General features: G+C 35.4%; 2 protein-coding genes across 3 annotated transcripts; both read left to right on the plus strand.

Moving 5' to 3' along the window:
- Window positions 1-8,103: 8,103 nt before the first annotated feature.
- LOC132257111 (segment polarity protein dishevelled) lies at window positions 8,104-12,932 on the plus strand. The gene is made up of 8 exons (XM_059753874.1): window positions 8,104-8,483; window positions 8,557-9,039; window positions 10,204-10,398; window positions 10,454-10,672; window positions 10,731-10,998; window positions 12,163-12,249; window positions 12,314-12,385; window positions 12,692-12,932. The coding sequence occupies exons 1-8, from the start codon at window positions 8,247-8,249 to the stop codon at window positions 12,697-12,699; spliced, it is 1,569 nt and encodes a 522-aa protein (XP_059609857.1). The 5' UTR covers window positions 8,104-8,246; the 3' UTR covers window positions 12,700-12,932.
- Window positions 12,933-15,542: 2,610 nt separating this feature from the next.
- LOC132257057 (uncharacterized) lies at window positions 15,543-27,997 on the plus strand. 2 transcript variants are annotated; one of them, XM_059753759.1, is made up of 6 exons: window positions 15,543-15,815; window positions 15,886-16,237; window positions 17,324-17,686; window positions 17,773-18,465; window positions 20,632-20,760; window positions 20,831-20,951. In XM_059753759.1, exons 1-6 carry the CDS (start codon window positions 15,673-15,675, stop codon window positions 20,840-20,842), a joined length of 1,692 nt encoding a protein of 563 aa, XP_059609742.1. In that variant the 5' UTR covers window positions 15,543-15,672; the 3' UTR covers window positions 20,843-20,951. The 2 variants fall into 2 exon arrangements, with proteins under 2 accessions (XP_059609742.1, XP_059609741.1); XM_059753758.1 differs by having other exon boundaries at window positions 15,552-15,601; window positions 15,671-15,815; window positions 20,632-27,997.
- Window position 27,998: the final 1 nt, after the last annotated feature.

A 27,998-nucleotide genomic window follows, 5' to 3' on the forward strand; every position in this document is an offset into this window, starting at 1 on the left:
ATATTTAATTACTTGTATAAATGTGTAGTCTATAGATGCTATCATAAACTTATGTATACTTCTCACAATGAATTGTTTTATTAAAATGTCAGCGATGATTGTGATAAACATATTGAGTGAGTTTTGTCATTGAAGGCAGATAGGGAACCTAAATTCGAATGATGCTCTCTGTATGTTTTATCTACATATAAAAGACATATCATAAAATTGTAAGGAAGTAAGTGGGAACAAATACAGTATTATGTTGGATAAATTTAAGTAAAAAGAATATATGAAGTACTCCTAATACCTTGACTGTTTTTTTTCGGAATAATTATATAGAGTACAGGGATATACTTTTCAATTTTTACACATACATTTTTTGTGTCCGAGCTTTGTATGTAAAAGAATCAAAATTGAAGAGTTTTATCAGACATAAAATATCCTCTTTCCAGTATAGGGATAAATTTCCCTTTGAATTTTGTTCAATTTGGATTGACGCAATTTGTTGAAAATGAAATCTTGACAAATAAGAGGAAAAACTTCAGCAGTTTACAATACAGTAATTTGCTCACACTTTCTTTGATGCAGATAGCACTTGTTAAAAGTGAAAATGTATAACAGAAAACCCGGTCCGGTATGTGTATTTAGATGTAGAAAATAGAAGTCAATTCAACAACAACATCGATTCCTACATTTGTCTCTTTGAATTAAAAAAAAAATCTGAATCTTGATATTTTAACATATATTAATGAACAAATTCGTTTTTTTGATCACAAGTCAAGTTTCTCTTCTTAAACAAAACAATTTTTAGTATAAATCTGTGCTCTAAAAAGTAGATTTTATTATTTGTGAAAATTGAGAGTATATTTTTCATGTCTGATAGCTCGGTAATAGATAAGTTTAGGATAATAAAGACGCAGATAAAAAAGAATATTTTATAATGTAAAACAAGAAAAAATATCTTTTGGGAAATTTTTCTACCTTTTAGAAAATGTTTATATTTGACTTAAATTGTTCAAGAAGAAAATCATATTTACTTATTATTAACAGAAGATAAGAATACTGTATAGATTAATGAGAACTAGTATTGATATACCTACTACTGAACCAAACAAGAAATTACAATTTATCTATGTTTAGTTGGATTGTTATATTCTGTATTTTCTAAAGAAAATATTCTGCATAAGAGCAACATCATAATTAAGTGTAAAGGTAAAGTGGATATCTAACATGTAACATAGAAAAATTTATATTTTGAATTTAATTGTAACACCATTTCTGTTTTTTTTTTCTTTTACTTTTAAATTCATATGTACTTTGAATTCAGAAATACAATCATTGATATGATTTTAAATAGACAAAGCCTCTACGATAAGCCCTTTCCACAGTCTCATCAGTATCAACGTTTCGAATTTTTTTTTATTTCAGAAGCTACAAAGTAATTCACTAGAACTTTTGTTTCAAAAAGACAAGTTGTACATTAAATTACTGTGGTTATCAGTGGAATGATTATCAGATTGTGTCCCTTTCTACCTCTTTCGTATTACTTTTTTTTAGGTCACAGCATGTGTTGGAGACTACTCCAACGTATTTCAATTTAAAAATTCTATTCGTTGCTGACCTCAGCTTATAAAACTTTGCGCGTCCATCATGACGTCACTCGGAGAGGAGACTCCACGCCAAGAGAGCGTCAATTGTAAAATTCAATTAAATTCATTAATTAAAATGTGGTAGTGTTCAAATTTTTTGATCCGTTCGTTTCGGATACTAAAGAGATATAATTCCACAGGTGAATACTACACAGCATGTTAGAGTCTTTCTTCGTTCTTGCGGCCAGCGCCGTCTGAGCATTGATAACCAACCTCCAGGACAAAACGATGGAAAAGTCTCTTCGCAGGTTGTATATTTGCGTGCCCCTCGCAGATGTGGGGGGGGGGGGGGGGAGGACGCTGTGCCTAGGGGTGATCCGAACATTGCTGCGTCCGCTGCCTATATTCAAGTGAGAAGATTGTGATGGCTCCAACAACTGCGCCGCATGCCGGACAATTTAATGCACAGCGATGGAATTATGCTATTGTCCTATTTTTTGGAAAATGCAAGTTCGTTAAACCGGCACCCTATTTACCGAAGATCCATTTTTTTCGTGAACTCACCTAGCTAGCTGGAGTTTACATCACAGCTAATATTTTCGGCAAGGGTTTGTCACGGCCTCGAGTCCCATAATCGTGGCTTGCTCCTCGGTGACACCGACTGACGCGCTCCTATATCCTTCTGAAACCGTACAGATGCTTTTTTTATTTATAAATTACTGAACAAGCACTCCCCACCCACCCCCCATGCGTTCGCCGACGTCTTAGCGTAGATTCCATCCTTGGGGGCAAAATAATGGAAAAGCCCCAACATTGGATATATATTGTTGTCCCATAAAAACATGCATTAAGGAGTGATGCACAGTAAGTTTTATTGTTCGGCTTAGCTCTAAAAGCCGTTTGACCCACATTACCAAAGGAAATAAATAACAAAAACGAGCAAAAATACGAAAAAGATAACAGAAGAAATAGCTAGTTTCCTAACAAAAAGAATCAAGAAATTACAGTATCCATATGAGCAATGAGTTCATATCGCGACAGTGGGTAAAAAAAATAATAAAAATAAAACACAAAAAAAAACAGAAAAAACACAGTTATTGACAGGTAATGTATAAAGCACGGTCAAAGAGACACAGAAGAGGAAAAAATGTTTACCTTACACACAAAAAAAATACCTGACCTATTATATTATATTATAGATCTATTATAATGAATACTCATACATAGATATGATATGATATGATATTTATTAATGCGACAATAGGACAAGGTGTCCTCTCGGATACAAATGAAGTTATATAAAAAAAAAACAAAGAAGTTTAAAGTGCAAACTTATATGCGAGGAGCTGTGACGGTACTTTGGAGTATCAGCTCCCTCTTCCACTCACGCGGCAACATGTTCCAAAGGACAATTCCCTCAACAAAGAGTGAATTGTGGAGAATGCGACTCCTCGATCTCGGCACACTGAGAGAGGAAGACCTGACAGACGATCCGGCAGCCAAGAGCTCCACAAGATATCCAGGCCGGCCCATAAAAAGTAGTCGCGAAATAAAATCGACGGCTCTATCTTCAATATAGCTCAAGACTGGCGTGCCCAGTATCGTGCTCTCATAAGGAGAAACATGATCATATCTCCGCAAATCATGGACATATCTCAGACAGGAATTTAATGCCTTTTTGAAGCGATCACGGGTCTCCATACAAGCGCAGAAGAAGAGCTCCGCTCCATAGGTGAAAAAGGGAACTATAAGCGCTCGGACCAACAGGAGTCTGGTGCCACTGGGTGTGAAATATTGGAGGCGCCGCAACGTACGCAATGTAAGAAAGACCTTCCTGCAGATATCAGAGACATGGTCTGACCAAGTCAGTGAACTATTGAAAATGACGCCCAAATTCTTGACTCGATCAAAGAAAGGAATGACTTCATCCGAGAGATAAAGCGGAGATGGAGCAGGTCGTCTACTAGGCGCATGAACGATTAGGGCCTGCGACTTTTTGGGATTGAGAGCAAGGCCATTATCAGATGCCCACTGAGTGGCCCGGCTAAGATCATCGTTCATTGCCTCAAAAGCAAACTCGGGGGAATGAGGGTACCACTGAACATGAGAGATCTCTTTTCGTGTCTCCCAGATGTCCGTCAAACTGGACCCGCGAAGGCTTTTTGAATAAACACAGTCGGTTCGCCATCTATTTGAATTATTATTACTTGGTGTCAGAAGTGGTCAATTCGCTGCCAATAAGCCTTTAAATTGTGGATGAACCACGAAAAGATCCAGTCGCGGTATCAATGGTTCAGTTACAAACAATCCAGTCGTCACTGAAACCCGTACCACACATTGAACTAAGAAGCAAAAATCGCCAAACATGGACGAACTGGAAAAGAGCTTTCGATTGGTACTCGAAAGTTACACAACTTTATGAACAACCAGGGAGAATTCAAGTGACAGTTTTCATGCAATCTCTGGGTGATGCTGATAATAATATGTTCAACAAATTCGAGCTAATTGAAATACAGAGGTGATATATCAACACAGTGAAGTAAAAGTTCCGGGAATATTTTGCGCCAAGCGGAAACGAGATTTATGAATCGTATCAGTTCAATAAACAAGCGGCTATGGCTCAGTGGTCAATGCGTTTGGCTCTCGATGCTACAGTCGTGTGTTCGAATCCCACTGCTTGCAAATGTTCGAACACAGCAGAGTGCAAAACAAAAATAAGCCTTTCAATAGCAAATTATAGCAGCCAAAATGGGTTGCTGTTGAATGTTCCAGCTAAAACATACGCTTCACTGAAATTGTTTAGCACTCTGTTTCTGGATATATAAAGTTGACAAATTGCCACCGTAAAACAAAAACTTGTCTCGAATATCTCCTCTATTGGAGAAGGCTCTGTTCCTCAATGGGATGTCAAAGCCACGTAAGTAAGTAAGTATCAGTTCAATAACTGGATTCAGGCATAGGCGAGCCTATTAATTACTTCTTAACCAAAATTAAGACCCAGGCTACAAAGTGCAACTTTCAAGCGATTGCGAAGGATCGTTCCGTGCGCGATCGGCTAGTCCATGATCTCCGTTCGTCACAGATGAGAGGTAGTTCTAAGAAAGACGAATTTGACCTTAAAGCTACCGGCCGCCATTTGGAAGAGTTTAGACAATGCCGCCAAACATTCTCAAACAATGGGAGTGTCATCAAGCGTGAAAAGTAAAATATTTGTTGTGAAAGAAGAGAAAATTATAGGCCATATGGGTAAAAATGCCATTGGCCGTAAAATGTTAAAAGCTAAAATCAATAAAAGAAAGGAAAGTTGAAAGGACGGACAAGAAGGACTTTGATTGAAACACAGCAATTAATACACGTTCTGCTGTCAAAGCGGAACTTATCGCTCGAATCCATCACACAGACTAGACGGAGGAAATATTTACTGGATTGGGCGAGGTCAAGGATTTCGTGTACGATACAAAGTTAGTACACAATCCAATTTTCGTCATCCATGCAGCCAGATGAATTCCCCATACATTAAGAGATGCTATGAAAAAGGAGCTGAATGAGATGACTAAGTAGTGCGATGATTGAGAGATGTAGAGACGCTTTGATATACATACAAGCGTTTACCACTTGGAATTGTGTCTGCGCCTGAGATATTTCAGTAAAAATGTGAGATTTCTTTGACGAAGCGGACGGAGTGGAAGTCTTAATGGATAATATCCTGATACATTCGGAGACGGAAATTAGGCTTAAAGAGACGACAGAGAGTTATGGTGCTTCTTAAACAGTGAGGGATGAAGCTGGACAAGAACAATTGCGTTTCTGAAGGGGTATAAAGGGAAGGACTGAAACCTGATGAGACTAAGCTGGAAGCCATAGATCACCTAGTGAGACCCAAAGACAAGAAAGCACTCAACAGATTCTTTGGGATGATAAATTAAAATAACAAAAATCACATCATAAACCCAATAAAAAAGCTAAAATAGGAATAAACAAAATCTACCCATATACAAAAACAAACATTAAAATGAAAGAAAACATTAAAGTAAATATATACGAAACATTCATCAGGCCAATTCTAACTTACGGAATACAAATCTGGAACAATATAAGTAAAACAAACCTAAACAAAATTCAAGTAATCCAAAACAAATGTCTGAGAATGGCATTAAATGAAACTTACAACGCGGACACACAAAAAATAATATCGAATAAAAAACTACACGATAAGAGCAAAATGGAAACAATTAAAGAACACGCCAAAAGAATAACAGAAAATTATTACAACAACACAGAACACTCAAAAAACAAAAATATAAAGGAAATATACCAAACAAAAACACAATCCATCCAATTGAACAGAAATAAAACATACAAATCACCATTCCTAATATTAGAAAAAATCACAACAAAAAATTAATGGGGTAGGGGGTTAGGTTAAGTTAGTTAAGGTTTTACAAAAAAAAACAAACGAAACACAAACAAAAAAGCACAAATTATGTACACAAATAGACAAAAAAATAATTATAATCACGTAACAAATCAAAAAAACAAAACAAAAGGAACAAAAAACAGCCACGGCTGGAATTGTACAAAACTAACAAGGCATAAACACACACAACTCAGGGCAGAAAAATGTAAAATAATAATTTAATCAAGCAATAAAAAAATATTATAGAAAAAAAGATTTATTAATCGCTCAGAAGAACGTGCTTTTGTGAGCGAAAATTGCGTCTGACTGTTGATGACCGAAAGTATTTCAATGTTAAATTCATGTGCTTCACAATTAACATTTTGCGGAGGAAAACCGTTACTCTGGGAAAGTGACCTATCGAGGCTAAAGCTAGCTAGTCTGCTGAACTTCGTTCGGAAGACTGGCTGGCTTAATCATCCTTGCCTTGTATAGGAGCTGATATCTTGTATCGGGGATGCATAAAGGGCCCGTCAGATAAAGGTTATAAGGGTCGATAACCTCTTCGAATTATTATTAGAATATCGCCTGATTGTTCCCACTCAAGCGAAAGCCAGTGGAATTCACAGATTGACAAAGTATATACTAGAGAATTTTTTGCAGACATTATTGCCTATTTTGCTGCGATATCAGTTTGGTGTTGATTTCGACCGATATTGGGACTGATGCGGAACAAAAGTTTGTACTTAAATTGGCAAATTCTAACAGCAATCTTATTTTGACTGTCAGGATTTCTGTGATACTCATCTTAATTTTTTTTTCCATATTTTAATCATACTTGGATTTTTCCCTGCTGTCCATATAATCAGTGCATTTAATCATAACAAACATGAGGTGTCGTTACAATTTCACTACATATTATTTGATGTCTGGATGACAGAATTCCAAATACCATAACAGTTTAAAAAGAAGTTTATATGCCTTCACTATATTCTAAAACTGTATTACTGAAGAAAATTATGTTTCAGAAGATGCATAAGAAAAGAATAAAACCGCATTTTCTCCATAAATTTTGACTTTGGTTTTCTTAGAAGACTGTGAAAACCATGCGATGTGTAATTATATTCCGCAATTTAATACAAAAATAACTTGATTTAAGTGGAAATATAGTTGAAATCGACAGTCTAACGGCTAATTATTCTATATCATTCTTTTTTTTGTTCTCAAACTCTATTGGAGATAAGAAATTGCATGCAATTGCAATTATTATCGTTAAGTTTTAACAACAACATTTCTTTCCGCATTATCAACGTAGATTACGATTGAAGAGATATCAGCATTTAAAGAAAATATTGCGATGATTGCGAGTGACATTTTGTGGAAATCGCGAACGCGCCAGTAGACAAGTCGCAATATAATTACTTGTAATTTTTCTTCCACATAATATATTATCGAAATCCGTAAAATATATATTATTGTGAAATAATACATGTTAAAGCTTACTCATTTTCTGCCTAATCAGAATTCAAATTGAAATCAGAAATCTCGATTGAAAATCAGAACAATTTTTAATCGAAAGCAAGAGAAACAAAGTTTAGACATGTTAATAAGATGAAATTATCAGAATTTTGCGAAAAATCGTAATGAAATATGTATATGCGTAAACGAAATTGCAATGCGATTTTAAACATAATTTTGACGGTTTCTCTTGTTCACTAGCGCTTTTTGGCAGGAGTAAAGAGAAGCATACACAATGTTTCTGCCAGGGGAATTGAGCTAATACTGGACGGTCGAAAGAAACACATATTTAATATTATTGTTGTTAGGTTAATAACAATAAAAGGTATAAATAAAGCAATTTCGAGGTATTTGGTGCCATTTTGGACGAAAATAACAATGTATTGGGGTTCAAAATATATGAAACAATATTAAAAAAAAGGCTACAGTAAGCGGATTTGAATGAAATATTTAGCAGGTTTACAAACACCCGACCACATTCGGTGTAACACATAAATAATCGGTTGTTCTACAGCATACAAAAATATTTGATTGTCACCATGAGCTATTTGCTTACTTTTTTTGGTTAATTCAAAATGTTTCGTATCAGTGATACGCATATGCATATAGACTTGCACAACTGGGTTTCAGATGTGAGGTGACGCCTAGTGGTACTGTGTACAAGTGTGATTGAAAACAGTTAAAGTGGCGACAGGGCTTACTTCTAAGCAAGTGTTTTGGAAGGGGACACATTGCAGGAGTACTACGGCAGCGGATGGGCAATGGAGGAAACCAAAGTAATCTACCACATTGATGACGAATCTACGCCATACTTGGTTAAAATTCCACTGCCGTCGGCCCAAGTTACACTCAAGGACTTCAAGATGGTGCTCAACAAGCAGAATAGCAATTTTAAGTACTTCTTCAAGTCCATGGACGCAGACTTTGGTGTGGTTAAAGAGGAAATCGTTGATGATTCCACGATTCTGCCATGTTTTAATGGACGGGTGGTGTCATGGGTAGGTTTGGGCTCTATATTTTCCCTCGCTTTTACTAAATATTTTATCACTTTGTGGTTTGATTTGTATTTAGTTGGTTACGGCCGATGGAAGCAATGTCTCTGACAACTGTTCGGAGATACCACATAGTGAATTAGATGTGCGACGAGAAGTGGTACGTAAAACCCCTGGATTGACCTATCAGAGTGCATCTGTATTATCCAGCGATATAGACAGTACGTCTCTCTTCGAAACTGAGTCTGAAATCACACTAGACCGGGATATGACAGAATGCAGCTCAATTCAGCGATTGCAGGTCAGGAAAAAACCACAGCGTCGGAAGAAAAGGCCGCCATCCATGAGTCGAACAAGCAGTTACAGTAGCATCACAGACTCTACAATGTCACTTAACATCATCACAGTGTCCATAAATATGGACACAGTTAACTTTTTGGGTATTTCAATTGTTGGACAGTCAAACAGAGGCGGTGATGGGGGAATTTATGTAGGCAGCATCATGAAGGGGGGTGCTGTGGCACTCGACGGACGTATAGAACCGGGTGACATGATATTGCAGGTAAGGAAAACAATTTCCTTAGCGACGAAAGTCCCATTTGCAAAATATTCTTAAAATGCAAGAATGGAATTGACTTAAAACTACATAGTTCAACAGACACAGACACAGTCACACAGACACTACAAATGTGTATCAACGTAAATGAAAACTCCGACTGCTTTTTTCACTTGACAATACTTTACTGCGGAATAATCCACGAATGAATTCTGCTTATATAGCATAACAATGTTTATATTTTACAAAACTTTCAACGTCTTAAACGTTAGAGAATGCAACTCATAAAATAGAAAATTATAACACTTGCATTCATTTGTAAATAAACAAAATGTGTCGTTTTTGACTCACAACAAATTTAGAAGTAAAAGTCCACTATTTACTCACAACAGTCAAAAAATGCCCTGTCACAGTGACACCCGGCAATTTGCTAGTAAGAAGAAGTAAGCCTTCGCGCACAGGGCTTGAAATGAGCACAAAAAGCGGACTGAATAGATTTATGATTAACAAGAGGTTTTTGGCAACTTGTGCCTACAATGACGATCAGCGACGAACTGATTTATTTTGTACATTGAAAAATGCATGCAGCGTGTGAATTGCACTCTAGACTCGGCCAAAAAAGCTTAATAAGCAAAAGTCCAGAGTGCTTTATCACGCAGCGAGAGGTGTGGGATATCAAAACAATGTGCAGATGCAAGAAGTGCAAATGCACGAAGTGCAACAATGTAACAGCACAAGTTAGCTGCATTGTTGCTGCTTACCAATCTCAAGAAAATTTAATTATATTGAGCAAAATGATAAAATATGAGTAATTTGAACATAATAAAAATTAAATCATGAACATCTTGGGCTCGCGGCATAAGACATGAAGAATGTTTTGAAATAGATGTCATAAGATAAGTTCGGCATCACAAAGCCCCATCCATATAGTTTCCCTGTCCTTATAAGTTCTTGTTACTCCCGAGATGGTAGGAGCAAAATGCTGTGTTTTCACCATAACCAACAGTTGGACACAATCGTTATTACCCATACTGATATCATATTTAGCCCACACTCATCAATCGACGAGTGAAAAACAAATGTATAAACTAGAAAAACAATATTTCATATTATTAGTGTATATAGATACGCAATGGAAACTGTTTACTGTACCAAATATATTATTTCTAGGTGAATGATGTTAATTTTGAGAATATGACTAATGATGAAGCAGTTCGTGTTCTACGAGAAGTGGTACAGAAGCCGGGTCCAATAAAATTAGTGGTAGCAAAATGCTGGGATCCAAATCCAAAAGGCTACTTCACAATTCCGCGAACAGAACCTGTGCGCCCTATTGATCCTGGAGCTTGGGTAGCACATACACAGGTAATACACGTTGATTTATGATTGTGCTACAATTCATGACAATAAATTATTATAGGCGCTTCGTCAACATGAGCCACAAGGATCAGCAGATGGTATTTTAGGCAATCCGGCAGAACCTCATCTTAGCACAAAGTCTCATCTGCGTGAAATTGTTCGTTCTATGGCGCGATTAGACTCAGGTCTTGAGATTCGCGACCGGATGTGGTTGAAAATCACCATTCCTGCTGCATTTATTGGAGCTGATGTAGTGCATTGGATTATGGAGAATGTCGAGGTATTTATAATTTTTTTTACTGTGTCAACAGCCTTCAACTTTCCTGCTCCTTTTTAAGGGCGTCGAGGATCGTCGTGAAGCGCGAAGAATTGTAGCAGCAATGCTAAGAGCGGGTTACATAAAACATACCGTAAATAAAGCCACATTTTCTGAACAATGCTACTATGTACTTGGCATAGGTAGCACCACTGCCGGCGATACAGATAGTCTCACCAGTGATATCGCACCCTTACCAAATCCACCTATGTACATGCCATACTCGGCTGTCTACAATCCCAGCCACGGTTATCAGCCGATACAGTACGCCGACAGACCTATATCGTCGGGTGAGTAGTTGTAGTAGTAATTGATTTTGGTTGGGAATGTAAAAATAAATAAACATGTTTAGAACATACCTATGTAATTTAAAGAGTGGGTTTAATTTAAAATATTAATTTTAAATTATTGTAAAACTTTATTGTTATTGTAAAACTTCAAAACTTTTTGGAAAAACAAAAATTTATTTGATAACTGCTGGAGTACAACGCAATATTTTCACAATTCCTAAGATAACAGTATATTTTTTCATAATTCACTTAATTTGTATTTATTGATACAAAAAAAATCTGAAATTTTGCGAAGAAAAAGAGAGAGCTGAGTCTTAAAATTCGTCAAAATCAGAATTAGTGGAAATTGACTGATTTTGAGAAATTTGCGAGTCTTGAATAAAAATCAGTCAGAAACCGAGTTAAAATTGACTCAAAATCAATTAACTCGTGTTAACATGAAAACATCGAAATAATAGAATGATTTTTTAAAATTATTTTTAATATTATATTTATAATTTTCCATATTACAGCTGAGATATAAGCATTTATTTTCTTGCGCGCGTAAGAGGCTCAGAAACGGAGAATGAAAAAATTGAGTGGATATTCGGATAGAAAATAGTGATTATATTTTATAAATGTTACTATTCGTCATTTTCGCCACCCATTTATTGCATTTTCACTATTTTTACTCCGAAAAAGAAAACCATCATAGAGTTTGATGAAGTCAAATCTAACCTTGAATCTAACTCTACAACCCGCGAATTTGTTAATTTGCCTTTCATTTGAACGCTTTTGATGTCAAATGATTTCTTTCCATGCCGCGTTCGACAAAGTGTAATTTCCTCAACACCACATTATTCCTACCTAGTCCCTGAGAGTCCTTCTTTGCAGTGTCAAGGCAACGATAATCCAAATTTTATTATGTCATATATAATCCTTACCATAAAATTTTTTTTAACATCAACCATAGACATAACCAACAAAGACTAACGAAACTTTCGAAATTGTGATCATGTCAACAAGTTAAAAATCGATGAGGTTCTGTTGATTCTGATTTTGACCATTTTCAAGACTCAGCCCTCAGGACAGGAAACAAAAAATGGGAATGAGTTAATACTGAAGTAACACAGATTTTGTTCATATATGATGATCATCACTGTTATTTTTTTTTCATAATTCCAGGGTCTAGTAGTTCTGATGTGCTCACCAGTAAAGATATATCAGCCTCTCAAAGTGACATAGCGTCTATTATACAACAAACCAATAACAGTAATAACTTATATGCTAGTAAGTAATATAGATTTTAATCAAATAACTTCTAATTTTTTCTCAGTAAACATCACAAATGGGTCCAACAAGTCATCAGGATCATCAAATCGCGGTGCAATTGATCATGAGCTCCACGGTATGTTTGTTTGATACTATCAAATGGATACCGGTGCCCAACCGTGAACTAAGTCAATATTTCCGTTTCACATTAGTATTTTTTCTCGTTTCATATCTATTATTTTAATGTGCATTATTTTGCTACGTTGGTCTTTCGCCACGGTTGTTTTATTGTTTAGTCTCTATGCATCACACATATACACATACATACATACAATAATAAATACATATAAGTAGTAGGCTTTGTATATGGAATTCATAATGTTTAGCCAATTCGACACCCCTTCCTGCTTACATGGAAGAAAATCATCTCTTTTGGTCACAGGAGGCTAGAAAGAGTGCCAAAACGCTGAAAGTACGATTCTACCCCAACATTAAACAATGTGCAATGAATGATGACAACGCCATTGCCTACGGATATGAGAGATTGGAATTACAGGGATATACCGATTGTAGGAGAGAGGAATATATACAATTTCTGTTCTGCCTCTCATTTTCACACTAACTGAAAAGATGATATAAATCAAGTAAAATAAAGTGCCGCGAAGGCGATATTTGACTGTAAATGCACATTTGTTTTCAATAATATACGATACGGACCATGATTGAAAAAATTCTGTTCCACTGAGAAAGAGTTTAAAATGGTAATCCAGTTCTTTAGTTCCAAATTGTAACTTCCAATAGATCTACTCTCTTCTATAGGTTCACCAGGTCTTTTTCAATGAAAATGACATAATGCTATAATGTGATTCATTTTTGGTGTAAAGGGTTTTTTTTCTGTTTTCCAAAACAAAGTTCATCAGAAGACTTGGAAGCCGCTGTGAAAATTTTGCGGAAGAGAAAATTTAAGAAAATTGCGCTTTCTGGGAAAAGGTTACGTTGGCATTTTTCTTACAGAAGCTAATGCAGTGCCGCAGATTTTGCAGTGATTTGGCGATTTACATCATTGGTATGGTTTAAAAAAAAGTTCGGTCCAAAAATTTTGTATTTTCCAATTATATGACAGATGGCAAGATCATTGTAGGTAAAATCTCAATTTATCGATGATTCCAGGGATGATTCTGATAATGTAATAAACTTTTTCATGCAGTTGTTCTAAGTGAGCAGCAATCTATATACTTCCTTACTTTTTCCGTTTTAAGGCTGTAATGTCACGGACATTCTTGCCCATACAGCATGTGTACTTCCTTATTTATTTAGGTGGTAATACCGAACCATCGAGAGAGACAACTTTCTCCATTAGAGGAGATATTCGAGACAGGTTTGTTTTAACGGTGGCAGATTGTAAATTTGCCAATCAACCATAAGTGGTTCTAAAGTACATCTTTATATAAGAACAGAGCGCAAAAAAAATTCTAGTGAATCGTATGTTTCAACTTGAGCTGCCGTTACTTTCTTATTGAAATGCTTATTTTGTCACACTCCTGTGTTCGAACATTTGCATTGTTTACGTACACCCCGGCAGAAGTCAAAGATAAGCGATAATTTTATCGTCTTCGGATTTGCTATCAATTTTCTCAAATCTTACTTTCTCTTAGAACCATTAGTGTTACGCGGCCATTTCTGCTGCATTTCTCCTTTTCCCAATTTTCAAAATATTAGCCTCAGTGATGTCCAAACACAAATGTACCATAGTAGGACAAAGACTAGAACAGTCCAACGAGCGTTGAGTGGCTGAAATGATTGTATGAGCTGTGACGACACTTTATTTGTAATTCTTCCAGAGACGAATTCTTTATTCATGATGCCACACCGCTGAGAAAATAAACAATTATTTTTCGAAAATGAGAGTTTTCATAGTTGATATTCCTACGCAATGTTAGTCACGTGTAGAGCAAAAAAGGCCCCTAAGGATGTTATAAAGTCCCGGGCCCGTGTAATCAATATAAAAAGCCCAGTCTATTCAACGTGTTTATGTACTTTTCTCCATGTAAACAATAGTTTTTTCACCACTTATTGTTCATGTAATAGGTGAATTTCACTCTTCACGCTTCGAAGACACAAGTTCTACATTCCCCAGGGCGTTCAGCTGTTATTACTCCGTGCCCTTTTCCTTCCCGTCTTTTCCTATGATGCCGAATTATTCTTTTCCTGCGATCAAGCCTCTATGCATCGCCTTACTGTCACATTCAACAACTGCGTTAGATTTATTTTCAATCTTCGGCCTTCCTCTCATGTGTCCCAGTACTATCATCTTTTGCTGGTACAGGCTGATCTAACTCTACCTCTTTTCCTCAAGTCACGCGCTATTGAATTCATTTCTCGGACACTTCGTTTACGTCAACCCCAATATTTGGTTGAACTACTCACGCCTGGCTCGTCTGTCAGGTCTTCGAGTCTCATTGTGTCGACCTCGTGGAGCCATATCCTCCAAAACTCTCTTTTTGTTGACAGGGTGATTCTCTGGAATGAACTTCCCAGAGATATCAAGTAGCGGTTGATCCAAACCTTTCTGACGTCCTAATTGCTTTTTCATTTCGTAAGAGATGGGGAAGAAAGCCTATACAACTTCTGAAAGAGCTTTTCCACCATTTTGCTCTGGAGGTTGATCATCAACGCTTAGACGTCGGTGAACGCAAAGTACGGTCACAAAAGCTTTATATTTATGAGCAAATAATAGACATATTCTATTCTATTCTAATAATATGACATAGCATTTTTTACACCTGCTGAAGGAGGGAAAATCTTCCGACACATTGTCTGGGAATAAATTTATTGGATATCCAAATTGGCTATTCTGTCTTTTGAATTAAACCAGTCTTTGACCGTTAAACCATCCAATTCATCTGAGAAAATTACCTCGTCAATTAAAATAAAGCTTCCTTGAATGTGGCTCCGCAATTGAAGCACAATGAAACTCAAAAATCCTTGCAAAGACCTGAAGGATAAGCCAAACGAGAGCACTTTATCAAAGAATGTAATTCTTATTTTCTTCCTAATTTTTTGATAAAGCAAAATTTAGGGCCTAACCCTCTTACAATTTGTCAAAAAATTAATGTTAGTATTTGAATATTTCGCCTCCCAATTTGAACTAAATAAGAAATTTGATCCTAATTTCTAGAGGATAATTATAAAAAAGACTGTCGGATGAAGTTCGTATACACTACATATGAAATGAATATGTATGGTTAATAAAATAAGTTTCGTACTGTCAGTGAAAATTTGTCACTACTTCTCGTCTGACGTCACGTTTGGTGTGATTATGGGCGAGTGCTGAAAAAATGTGAAGCGCCCTGTAAGTTTTTTATTTCTCAAATTGACTTTGAGCATACAAAATATGCGGCAGTAACAATCTCGTGTTTAGCCATGCAAGTGGCCACCCTATTTCGTGAGAGTGCTGCAACGCTATTAGGCGCCACCACAATGAACGAATCAACTGCGTTCGCAGTTCCCTCAAGTCAATCGCTGGACCTTCATCCAGTAGCGACAAATCACGAAGGATACAAAATGTGAGTTAAATACTATGTGAAACATATACTTAAATAAAATGTTAGGTGAATACATCCCGTACCCTTTCAGCCTATCACCGAGCTTAAGGGCTGACATGCCGGATGATGGATATGAGACCAGTGTCGGTGACACGCTACCCCGCGTGGTTAAAGCACCCCCAGATGATCCATACAACTTCATCGATGATGATCTTAGTCACATGATGTCTTTCCCATTTTATGGAACAGATGTGAGTGTCCTTGATATTCCTGCAACAGTGGCGCCAAAGAAGCGCGGCAGAAAAAAGAAACCACGCGATGAGAGTACGACCACAAAGGTGCGTGAGCGGAAGAAGCACGACAGATTTAATGGTATGTCCGAAGAAGAAGTGTCAAAACGCACTCTACCTGACCACATCGCAAACAATCTTGATATCATTATAGTAAGTATCCATTAGAACATGAAATAGTAGATATAATGAAAGTCTTATTACATAAGTAGAAGAAATTAGGGAAACTGGCTATATGTAAATTTGTAAGGCTTCACATTTGGCATAAGTAAAAAAAAACAACGTTAAATATAAACAATTCATGGTTCAATGTGAAATATGTATATGCACAAATAACATATATTACAGGTACCTAAGATATGTATGAAAGGCATTTATAGCATGTTTAATTTGCATATGTGAATGTATAAATTTCTTCACATGGGAATGTATTAATTTTTCCAAACGATCATTAGTAATTTTTTTCAAATATGAAAATGTAAATTTCAACATTTTCGTGTTTATAAACTTTTACACATGCTCGTCCTAGACTTTAAAATATCATATAGATTATAAATACTTCACGTGTCGGAAAATTGGAATATTTCTGCGCATTTACATATTAAATTACTTATTGAGAATTTCGAAACTAAATGTAATTAATACCTTCAATCGTAAAAATCATAAAAACGATAAAGATCGAATATTATACAGAATTGATAGTTTACTAAAAGATTTTCTTCTCCATTCATAAATAGATTTCTATAAACTGTTATAAAACATAATGTTAACTAATATTCCTAAATTTGTACATTCGAAGTTGGTTAAATTGAGAATTTCAGCTCTGGGGTAAAGATTTCGTATTGTTGTGAAGGATATATCCATCTGCAAGGGTGGCCAGAAGGACGGGTTCGAAGTGGACTCTCCTGAGTACATAATTAAGACAATACTTTGCAAACCTCTTTGAGCAATTAAATAATTCTATGCAATCATAATGCAAATTTTTTTATTCGATATGCCTATTCCTAAGGAAAATACTATCCATACACTAGAGTCTCTTTATATGAATATTATTTTAGATTGAGGTTTCCCTCAAGATTTGTTAATATCTCAAATATTTGAGCTTAACCTTGACAAAGTATACAATCATTACTTCCAGTAAAAAATTCTTTTCAATATTTTATATTAAGGAAAATGGATGTTGTATAATAAACTAAATAAGATCAGAAAACTTGAGACATTCTTTACTTGCCATTACAGATCGGCATAAATCCTGGTTTGTTTGCCGCCTATAAGGGTCATCACTACGCTGGACCAGGAAACCACTTTTGGAAGTGTCTTTACCTATCTGGACTCACACATGAACAAATGACAGCGGAGGAAGATTATAAGTTGCTCAAATTTGGTATTGGTTTTACAAATATGGTGCAAAGAGCAACTAAGGGATCTGCAGATCTCACACGTAAGGAAATCAAGGAGGGTAGCCATATACTCATGGATAAATTGAAGCGGTTCCGCCCTAAGATAGCAGTTTTCAATGGTAAATTGATCTTCGAAGTGTTCTCTGGCAAGAAGGACTTTAACTTTGGTCGTCAGCCTGAGTGTATTGAAGGAACAAATACGGTGAGCACAGGTCGAGTGACAGTCAAACTAAAAAACGAAAGGCAGACCTTTAGAGATCCTAATTGAAATTTTTTTTTTTTTTACAGTACATGTGGGTGATGCCATCGAGTAGTGCGAGATGTGCCCAATTACCACGCGCTGCTGATAAAGTGCCATTTTACGCTGCTCTCAAGAAATTCCGTGATTATTTAAATGGTGTGGCCACAGAAGCGGAGCTCGATGAGCAAGAGTTTGTGTTCAGTGATCCGAAGTACAAAGTGTGCTGTGAAAGTGAACCAAAAATGGACAACTGTGTTTCTGACATTGAGGTAACAAAGAAAAAACGCGGACGCCCAAAGAAGGTGCGTCCTGAAGACGCTGGTGATGCTGTTATCGCAAAGGCGATACTAACAAAGCGTACCATAGCACTAGAAGGTGTGGCAAAAAAGAAGCGCGGTCGTCCCAAGAAGCTGAGGGAGGGGGAAACGGTGGAGGCAACATTCTCGTCACCACCATCCATTATTGAAACTATGCACAACTTCTGCAAAACTTCTACGGCCTATCAATCACCACAGAATTCACAGACATATTCTCATTCTGACCTATCGTCAGAGATTAGTGCCGCTATCTCTTCGGATCATCTAGTGGACTCTCCACCGGCTGGATCACCACCTCTTGGTCCACCTGACTTCGAACCGCCCGCAACAATGCCCACCGATGGTGCCAGCCAGCCTGATCTCAGTCGCTATTCACCGTACGCTCATCCATATTCACAAGACGAATGGCGTACAGTTAGAGAGGTACCCTCCTTATATTCCATACATATTTCGTATATTCTAATCTTCCGTAAAATCGATTATGTCGAGATTTTATTGGGTTGTATATTTTCCTGTTACGATTAAAACTTTAAAACCTTTTACCCCAATTGGAAGTCCCGTAACTTCTTTTTCCAAATACATCGTGAAGTAATTTGAAATATTTTTGATAATTTGTGAGATATTATTCTAAATGATTTGCAGATAAGTTTTCTCAGTAATCCTAAAGGTAATGCACTATAACACGCTGATATGCTAACCTAAGCGGCACATAATAGCGAAAATCAAATATAACGTTGGTTTGTAACGAAAGTTTGGTTATTTACAGTGTGAAAAGTGAGGATACGAAATGACTCACAAAATAGCGTCAATAGTATGACAATAATTATTGTCAAATCAAATAACACGATGCTATTCCAACAAACTTAAAAATAACCAGAGAACTTGAAACAAATCAAAATGTTTTAAAGCATAAGAAAAAGAGATAGAATGAGAAACTTTCAGGTGTAACGATTGCCTCAAGAGCATCAGGAGAATAATTTTTACAACAAGAAAAGCAATAAAATAAAATGTAGGAAGAATAAATTTATTATTTATTATTATTATGTTCAATTTGTTATTGAATGTGTATGCGATTTAGAAGAGTTTTTAAAAAATTGTTCTATTATTCATTTTATAATCAAGATGTCCATGATTACGTGTTATATGTTTCGCTCCTCTCGCTCGCTGAAATCTTCGAATCTGAAGCGCTTTTCGAGGAAATCACATGAATACTTTTGCACTTCATATGCAATGATTATGATGATGGTTTTGGCATCAATTTATCGAGCTCTCGAATAATTTTAGTAATTATCAGCTCGATTGGTCAACTCAAAGTTCAAATTCCTCAGTCACCCTAAAACAAATCCCGCGGAAATTGGGTGAAAAAAATTTCACTTTCCAAGATGGGATGCCAATATTTGGGCTCACAAAAAAATTCTCTACAAGATGAGCATATTTGCACAAATATCTCATGCTTGAAATGCAGACAAACACGTATGATGGTTTGCGATTTTTCTGCAATATGCTTGGCATGTTCTTATCGCGTTAATTATTTAACCGTTTTTTCTATGCTCCACGTAAACCTTTACAACCAAATTTCGATCACTTTGCCTACGGTTATATGAGGCTTTGTCTACAAGTGAAAACGGTTGGAAAACCCTCATACAACGGTTTTGAGTTGCTTCAGAATATATCACCGTTGTATACTTATGAAATATCGTAGATGATTTTGAAAAGTCTTGTCTATGACATATTGATTGAAAATCTAGGCTGGTAATTGAAATTATGGAAGCTGTCGGAAACGGCTTTTCCAGCTCAGACTCCTTTTCTTCTTTTTTTTTTATTAACCACCCACGTACCCTGGCCCTTACAATTAGTATATTGGGCCGACTTTCTGCGTACTACCTTTTGTAATTTCTGTCCTTCCTCCGGTCTACAAAGTATATCTGGGGAGATTAACAATTAGTATACAACTACAAAATTGTATTTGAATTATATAAATTAAAATTATTAGAATTACAATAAATAAAAATTTGCCAAAAACATTTTGCACGCGGTTACATGTTATAATTTGCTACCTGATTTGAATCATGAGTCATATTACTTTTTTCGTTGAACATTCTCTTTGTGATTATATTTCGGCCTGAAATTTTTTTTAACTCTGTCTGTGACAGAACAAAGGCCAGAAAATCTCAACTTCTTTTCACTCTATCACGACGTTTCGGAGATATTTATGTCTCCTTCATCAGGTGTGCGGGTGTTTGGGGTGTAAGCTGGTCAATTATCTTCAGATCACCACATTTTAATCTCACTGCCACAAATTGCACGATCAGCATTCTCTTATTAACCTTGAGGCAGTGAGATTAAAAGGTGGTGATCTGAAGATTATTGACCAGCTTACACCCCAAACACCCGCACACCTGATGAAGGAGACATAAATATCTCCGAAACGTCGTGATAAAGTGAAAAGGAGTTGAGATTTTCTGGTGTTTGTTCCGTCACACACAGAGAACATTCTCTTTATTGCCACAATCTGTTTCATCCTCATAGGTTTAACAATACGTGGAATCTTATATCTGGTTGAGTAATCTAAGACAATTCTTTTTCTAGCAACGGGACATCTATAAAATGCCGGACGTAACAACCAAAAGTCTGTCAGGACTTGAAAATTTGGTGGACCAAATACCTGCAATGCGTGAGATTGACGTAGCACCAGCTCTTCAGACAATTGAAGACGAAGTATATCCATCTTGTCTCTATTCTGATCGCGAGTACGACTTCACGTCTTACTCTTATCCAACATACGCAGACGTGGAAGTAACACCGCCATCAGGATATGGCTACAATTTTGACGGATCGGCCTATGGCTACCAGATGGGTTATCAGACATCCAGTTACACGTACACCACCTACCCGCCGTCATCATATCCACCACAAACTGCCCCTTACCGACAGCACGCCTTCAAGCCAGATCTTACGGGTTACGGTGGCTTTTGATAGTGAGACGGGGCGAGGCCCATAATCTCATAATAACAGGGTAGTTACGCCAGAAAGTGCGTGCAGGCAAATGCATTACTTTGATGTATTTCTTCTGTCTTTGCTGAGCGAAAATTGATAGTGTACAATGTAAGGAAACATAATAGAGAGAATCAAATTTGCATGACAACAGTAAAATTCAATATATAGGTGGCTATATCATTTATGCATCCTCTATTATTATAAGAAAAGTTTACTTCCTTAACAGCAAATGTATAATTATTATTTTCTGATTCAGTCAAATGTGAAAAAAATAGTTTCACTTCAAATGGTAACAATAACTCTTCGTAATCTATTATTTTTTAATCATGCATTATCAAAATTATTAGTCAAACTCATTCAGAATTTCGTTTACAGTACTTGTGTATGGCCTAGTACATAGTTTTATGCTATAAAACATACATGGTTTTGCGAGTAACTAAGTTTTACGGCTATAACACCAGAGAATTGTCATTAGATCGCTTGATTTCGATTTCAATAATGAACATTTTCACTATTTTTAACATTCATTTGTGCAATAGTGAACCAGTTAAAACTGCACAAATTTTGCTGGATTACATGTGCAGATTATGAGTTAAAAAGTGTGAAAAGATAAATAAAAAAACGTATGTGTTTCTTTGAATGTAAAAGATATCCAAAACTCTTTTATACGATTATATTGGGACAATACTATACTGACACAGAAGATTTAACTCGTTAAAAAATGATCCGTCTAAACTTAAAAGGATTACCCTGTTTCCAATGTTGAGCTGAATAAGATGCTCATTCTTACCAGTAGAAGACGGGAAAATTGTAATATTTTATTTAAAAGCAGCAAATGATACAAGAAAGGAAAGATGCAAATTAATCTATTCACCGGTCAGACATTTAAACATTCATATCGAAATGTTCCCTTTTTCTGCAATTAGTCGATTAGTAATATTTCTTCGTTTTCCAATCACCTTAAGTTTTCCAGAATGGTGTTAGAAATTGAAGGAAGAAGAGCTTAAAGTAAATAATTCTATTGTAGTTCATGCCCTTTTTCGCAATTAAACTAGTTGAGGCTATATGCACCCATTGGGATGACAATGACATTTCTGAATTAATTAGTCTTACAAACGGGAAAATTTAATTTTAGAACTCATAATTCGCTTATTACATAAAACTTCCTCTAGAAGTTGTGTTTCAATAGCGCGTTACGGTGAAACAATTTTTGGTACTAATAACACAATTTTGATATAGCATATTTAATCAAAAATAACAAACGAGCCTGTAAAAGCCGCTTCTCAAATTTAGTAACATCAAATATGTGTCACAGAATTGCTGCAATGATTTCATTAAACATTAGCTTTCGCTGAAATATACATAACAAATATAATTCTATACTGTGACTTGGACGTCAGAGCTTTCGATGAACGAAAAGAGCGCTGAAGTCAAAGATATCAGTCAAAAGTCATATTTTATGGTATGCACGCTTGAAACTATTTGCTTTTATTGACAACCCCTCAGGTGGTCCTAGATCATGTATACATTTGTAATAAGTTTAAATGATGGCTTTTTCTTCTTTTTCGTTAAATCTATGTGTGCAATAAATCGCACAAGGTGTATTGTGATATTAAAGCGCAAAATACAGTGAATGAAAAAATACCAGCAGTGCAGAAAGTGATGGCAAGTGTGTCGGTACGCTGGAGTGTGCAAAATGGCGAAAACCTAGGCGACATAATTCTCCCCTGTACTTTTTTCATCCCTGAAGAAGGAGGAAATATACCTCCGAAACGTTGAAGCGAAATAAAATAGAGTGAGCAAAGAAAAAGGCCGTTCCGTTTTAAATCTACACACACAATCCGGCTGACCAATATCACAATCGAAAAAATACCAGTTAAAATATTTATGTACAAGTATGAACCTTTTTTCTGTTTTACTACATTTTCAAATTGACTCATTTCAATTTGGGCACAGTAAAACGTACAGTAAATCCCAGTGAAGAGCATGCTATCTTGGCTCGTCATACGATCAAATATATGGTCAATACATAGATTCCTCCATATACATATAATCTATGTGAGAATGGTAGAGACGTGCACATTACCGATTAATTGTTTAGAAATCAACCCCATTTTAAAAAAATTAGTCCAATAGAGGACAATAAATGCTCGACAAATATTATAACGGCGAAAACACAGCATTTGTCAGGTAAAAATTAATCGAGTTCATCATCATTTCGTCTCTTTCTTCCCCACGTATATCGTGTATTTTCCTTCTTACTCTGGTGGATATATATATTTATATATATATTTTTCTTTACATTTTAAATTAATTATATATATTCCTCATTAAGTACACTGAAAAGAAACGTTTACATACAGTTCAAAATTTGTTCGAATTCAAACCCATGGGCCTAAAACATACCGTGACGGAATTTTAAATTGGGAAAGTTGAGTATTTGGAACAAATCAAGCGACAGCGAATCTTCATGCTGAGCTAGAGGTCTGATTTTTTGCACAAGTATACTGATACTTGTGACTAATTGTCCCAAAAGTTTTCAGTCTTTTTTTTTATTTAGAAAAATAACCTATTATGCCCAATTTATAAGTCGATTTCTTTACATCTTCGAAATATTTGTAAACTGTCCCTATTAAAGAAGTTTGACCTTTCCTATTTGCTTAGGGCTAATTACTTAAGTTCCTGAGCTAAAAACTTGAAACTTAGTGGGATAATTACACACAAGTAACAATATATTCGTGCAACAAATCAGACCAATAAATAGTTCAATATGAAGATCCGCGGTCACTCGTTTTTTCGTAGTACTCAACTTATGCATAAATTCAAATCAAGGTATAATAAGAGACGGAGGATTTGAAATTCTGTGGTGTTGTTAATGTGTTCAGCAAAATATTTTAATACGTAAATTATAGTTAACTAAAAATAATAACAACAGGGTGATGTTACAAGAATATGAAGAGGCAGGAAAGCACAGGTACACGTAGAGCCATGATGTTTAAGAAATATCTGAGGTGTCGGAGAAATGCCCTGGAGGAGCACGCGAAGAGACCAAGTGACGATCCCTCAGATATAAAAGATTGAAATCTCCATTAGGAAAATAATAGTTAAATTAATCCATAATGAAGATTAAACTTAATCGTTACTCATAAATTTACTTTTAATTGTTTTTACTTTGTGGATTAAGTAATTGCTATACAGATGCCTTCTTATAATGCCCATGTGAGAAAGATTGTAATCTATTTATCTCAGTTTCAACGGTAAGAGAATCAACATGAGGTATTCCCCAAAGGCTCAAAGTATGCTGTATCTTAGAACATGGTGTTATCAGATCTAACCCCCATCACTCCTTCCGCTGATGATGATGTTTCAGAAACGGCGATATGAGGGGTGAGATTTCACATTTTTACTAGCCTATATCTCCGCTCTCGTACCAACACATTTCGATAAACTCTTCACTAGAAAATTAATCTAGACCAAGGGGTTGCTAACGTCGGAGATGTAGCCAAAATGATTGGAGATGAAGCTATCAATTTTTACAAAATTTCTTGATATTCGCGAATGGTCAGAATTAATTGTAATTTAGGTTTTTTTTTAAAAAAACAGACGAAGCCATAAAAAATTTGAATTTCGTGCAAATGCCTCAAAATTTCATGCCGACAAGGAAATGAAACAGCATTTAAAGATATTTCGGTATAGAATTTGCCGAGAAGCTATACTTAAGAGTTGAATTAAGTGTCAATTTAGCAATGTTTATCCCAAATTAGTGATTATGATGAGCTTAGATTATTTTTCTGTAAAAAATGAAAGTTATAATATTGAATTTTAATTTTAAAAGCCTTTCCTTGGTTTATATTCAACGTATTTCGGGCTATTCCGTTCTTTGATTTAAACTTTTATATTCCCTCCATTCCTAATTCGATAAGGCGCGCGAGACCGTGGGGGGCATCAGGAAGTACTTACAGGCTGCTGCTCTGATCAGCGACTCATCCTAACTAATAGCTAAATGTTTAAAAGTCTCATTTCTTTTTCTTTTTTTCTTTTCTCACTTATCTGTATTGTTCTTACTCCTTGTCGATTCTTAGTCTCTTTTTCCACTCTTCTTTTCTAATTAGCAAATTGTAAGAGGGTTATGCCCTAAATTTTGCTCAAAATAATAAATAAAATTAAATAAAAATTAAATTAAATTAAATTAAAATTAAATAAATATTATGTTTTCGAAATCGTCTAGTTACATCAGTTACAAAGACTAGTAGTATTTCTGATAATTCTTTCAGAACATATAGTTTCAAATTTGATTAGCTGAGAAAGCAGAACAGAGAGCTGAGTCTTGAAAATGGTCAAAATCAGAATCAACAGAACCTCATCGATTTTTAACTTGTTGACATGATCACAATTTCGAAAGTTTCGTTAGTCTTTGTTGGTTATGTCTATGGTTGATGTTAAAAAAAATTTTATGGTAAGGATTATATATGACATAATAAAATTTGGATTATCGTTGCCTTGACACTGCAAAGAAGGACTCTCAGGGACTAGGTAGGAATAATGTGGTGTTGAGGAAATTACACTTTGTCGAACGCGGCATGGAAAGAAATCATTTGACATCAAAAGCGTTCAAATGAAAGGCAAATTAACAAATTCGCGGGTTGTAGAGTTAGATTCAAGGTTAGATTTGACTTCATCAAACTCTATGATGGTTTTCTTTTTCGGAGTAAAAATAGTGAAAATGCAATAAATGGGTGGCGAAAATGACGAATAGTAACATTTATAAAATATAATCACTATTTTCTATCCGAATATCCACTCAATTTTTTCATTCTCCGTTTCTGAGCCTCTTACGCGCGCAAGAAAATAAATGCTTATATCTCAGCTGTAATATGGAAAATTATAAATATAATATTAAAAATAATTTTAAAAAATCATTCTATTATTTCGATGTTTTCATGTTAACACGAGTTAATTGATTTTGAGTCAATTTTAACTCGGTTTCTGACTGATTTTTATTCAAGACTCGCAAATTTCTCAAAATCAGTCAATTTCCACTAATTCTGATTTTGACGAATTTTAAGACTCAGCTCTCTCTTTATTTTTGTGCTCAAATTCCTCTCTTTCTTGATCGGTATCACGCCAAAAAGTCATAGGGTGTGTGTAAAAGGGGAAGGACAATGACGCGAAAATGCAATTTTAGTCGCTTCCCAAACGAGTATAGTAGAAAACAAGGTGAAAAATTACATTTTAGGCTTTAAAAGGACTTTTTACGAGAAGATTCAAAACCTAAGGATAACATTAAAGCGTTAAAGAGAATGCTAGGAAAGATTCTATTGGAAAATTGATAACTTCAAGCATGGAAAAATTTAATCAGCTGGGATTTTGATCACAAATGCAAAAATTGAGAAGTGTTTCGAGGAAAATAAAAATTTGCAGCACAGTACTGGTAATTGCGGTGAAAAAAGAATCTTGGTTGGTAGTTTATTTGAAAAAAAAATGGTCGCAGAAAAGCCTTTTCCTGTAGTCATTTTCTTTGTCATTTATTTTTATTATTTCAATCCTTATTGGATCACGAAATATTTTTACGACGAATCAAATCAACTGGAAATTCCAGAATAAATTGCATCTGCGTGCATCGCGATGCAGTCGAGATGCCCTTGAGCAGCAAGATGCTGTGGCACTCAAAACCCACATTAGCAACCCCTTGATTTCGATGCATTTCACTAGATCACATCTACAATCAGCTTGTGACGTTATAAGTAAAGTTTTCACGCATGTATTTCGACCAAATCATTTAACATTTAGAAAAGATATTAGTATATTTTATTTCAGCAATGGATTTATGCTAAAATTGCTCAATTTTGGAAAATACAAACAGTTGTTGAATATATCGTAAAATGTGTCCTATAAGAAGCCATAATATTAATACTAGCACAATATTGAGCTCAGCTTCTTACACATTTGTCGTTTTTCTTGTGACAAATTCATTTATTTGGGTTTTCCCCAAGTTCTCATGGTAATTTACTTTCATATTTAAGTTTCACGAACAATTCCTGTATTGCAATGTTATGATAAGTAAAAAGAAACTGCGGTTTTTAATCAGAAAAGACATTACTCATTTGTGTAATTTTTGCCAAAAAAATCTCCTAATTACCAGAAAATTAAAGTCAAGGGCACCGCAAAGGTTAAGAGGGTCTTAATTAGAGATCGTATACAATATTTCGTGTCTTTTGATTTAAGTTATGGGAGAAAAGTAATCGTCAGGATACAAAATCAATTTTTGATTTTGTGAAACGACACTGTAAAAATAGGCTAAATTTATACAAAAACTCTCAAACTTCTACGATATTTCACATAAATAAGACATCGTTCCATAATAATGTAATTCTGGCACAATTCTATTGCATGTCAGACAATCTCTAAAAATATACCATAATTTTTCACTGTTGTAACAAGACTGGAGTTATGGCAGTTAAAAGTTCGTATTGGAATACACTATAATTTCTTTTTATGTGTCCCATCTTTTTATCTTAATCTCACTTGAAGGGTTTTCATTTTCAAAAGTCTACAACTGCTGAGAATAGAAGTTTCAATTTTTAATTGCAATTTTCAGTTTATGTTAATTCGAAATTGCTACATTTCAAGTTGATTATAGAGAAAAGTACAGTACAGCCTTGTTGCTTCACATAACATAGGCACACATATTTTGTTTTGCTGTAACATATCATAAAATAGAATAATATTGAATGGTAGTTAAAGAGCACGGTACTTATATGAAATTACTTATGCCTATATATTACTTATATGAAAATATCGATCGTGACACCTCTGTGAGGTAGCATATAAACAAATTCTGTTCAAATCAATTTTATTATTTAAATATGAACGCATACTTATAAATTGAACAATAAATTTTGTAATTTGGTTTGAGAGGTAATAGCGGATGCAAAAAATGATATACAACGACTTAAAAT

The sequence above is a fragment of the Phlebotomus argentipes genome, unplaced genomic scaffold (assembly GCF_947086385.1).
Source record: "Phlebotomus argentipes unplaced genomic scaffold, Phlebotomus argentipes genome assembly contig_75, whole genome shotgun sequence".
Classification (NCBI taxonomy): domain Eukaryota; kingdom Metazoa; phylum Arthropoda; class Insecta; order Diptera; family Psychodidae; genus Phlebotomus; species Phlebotomus argentipes.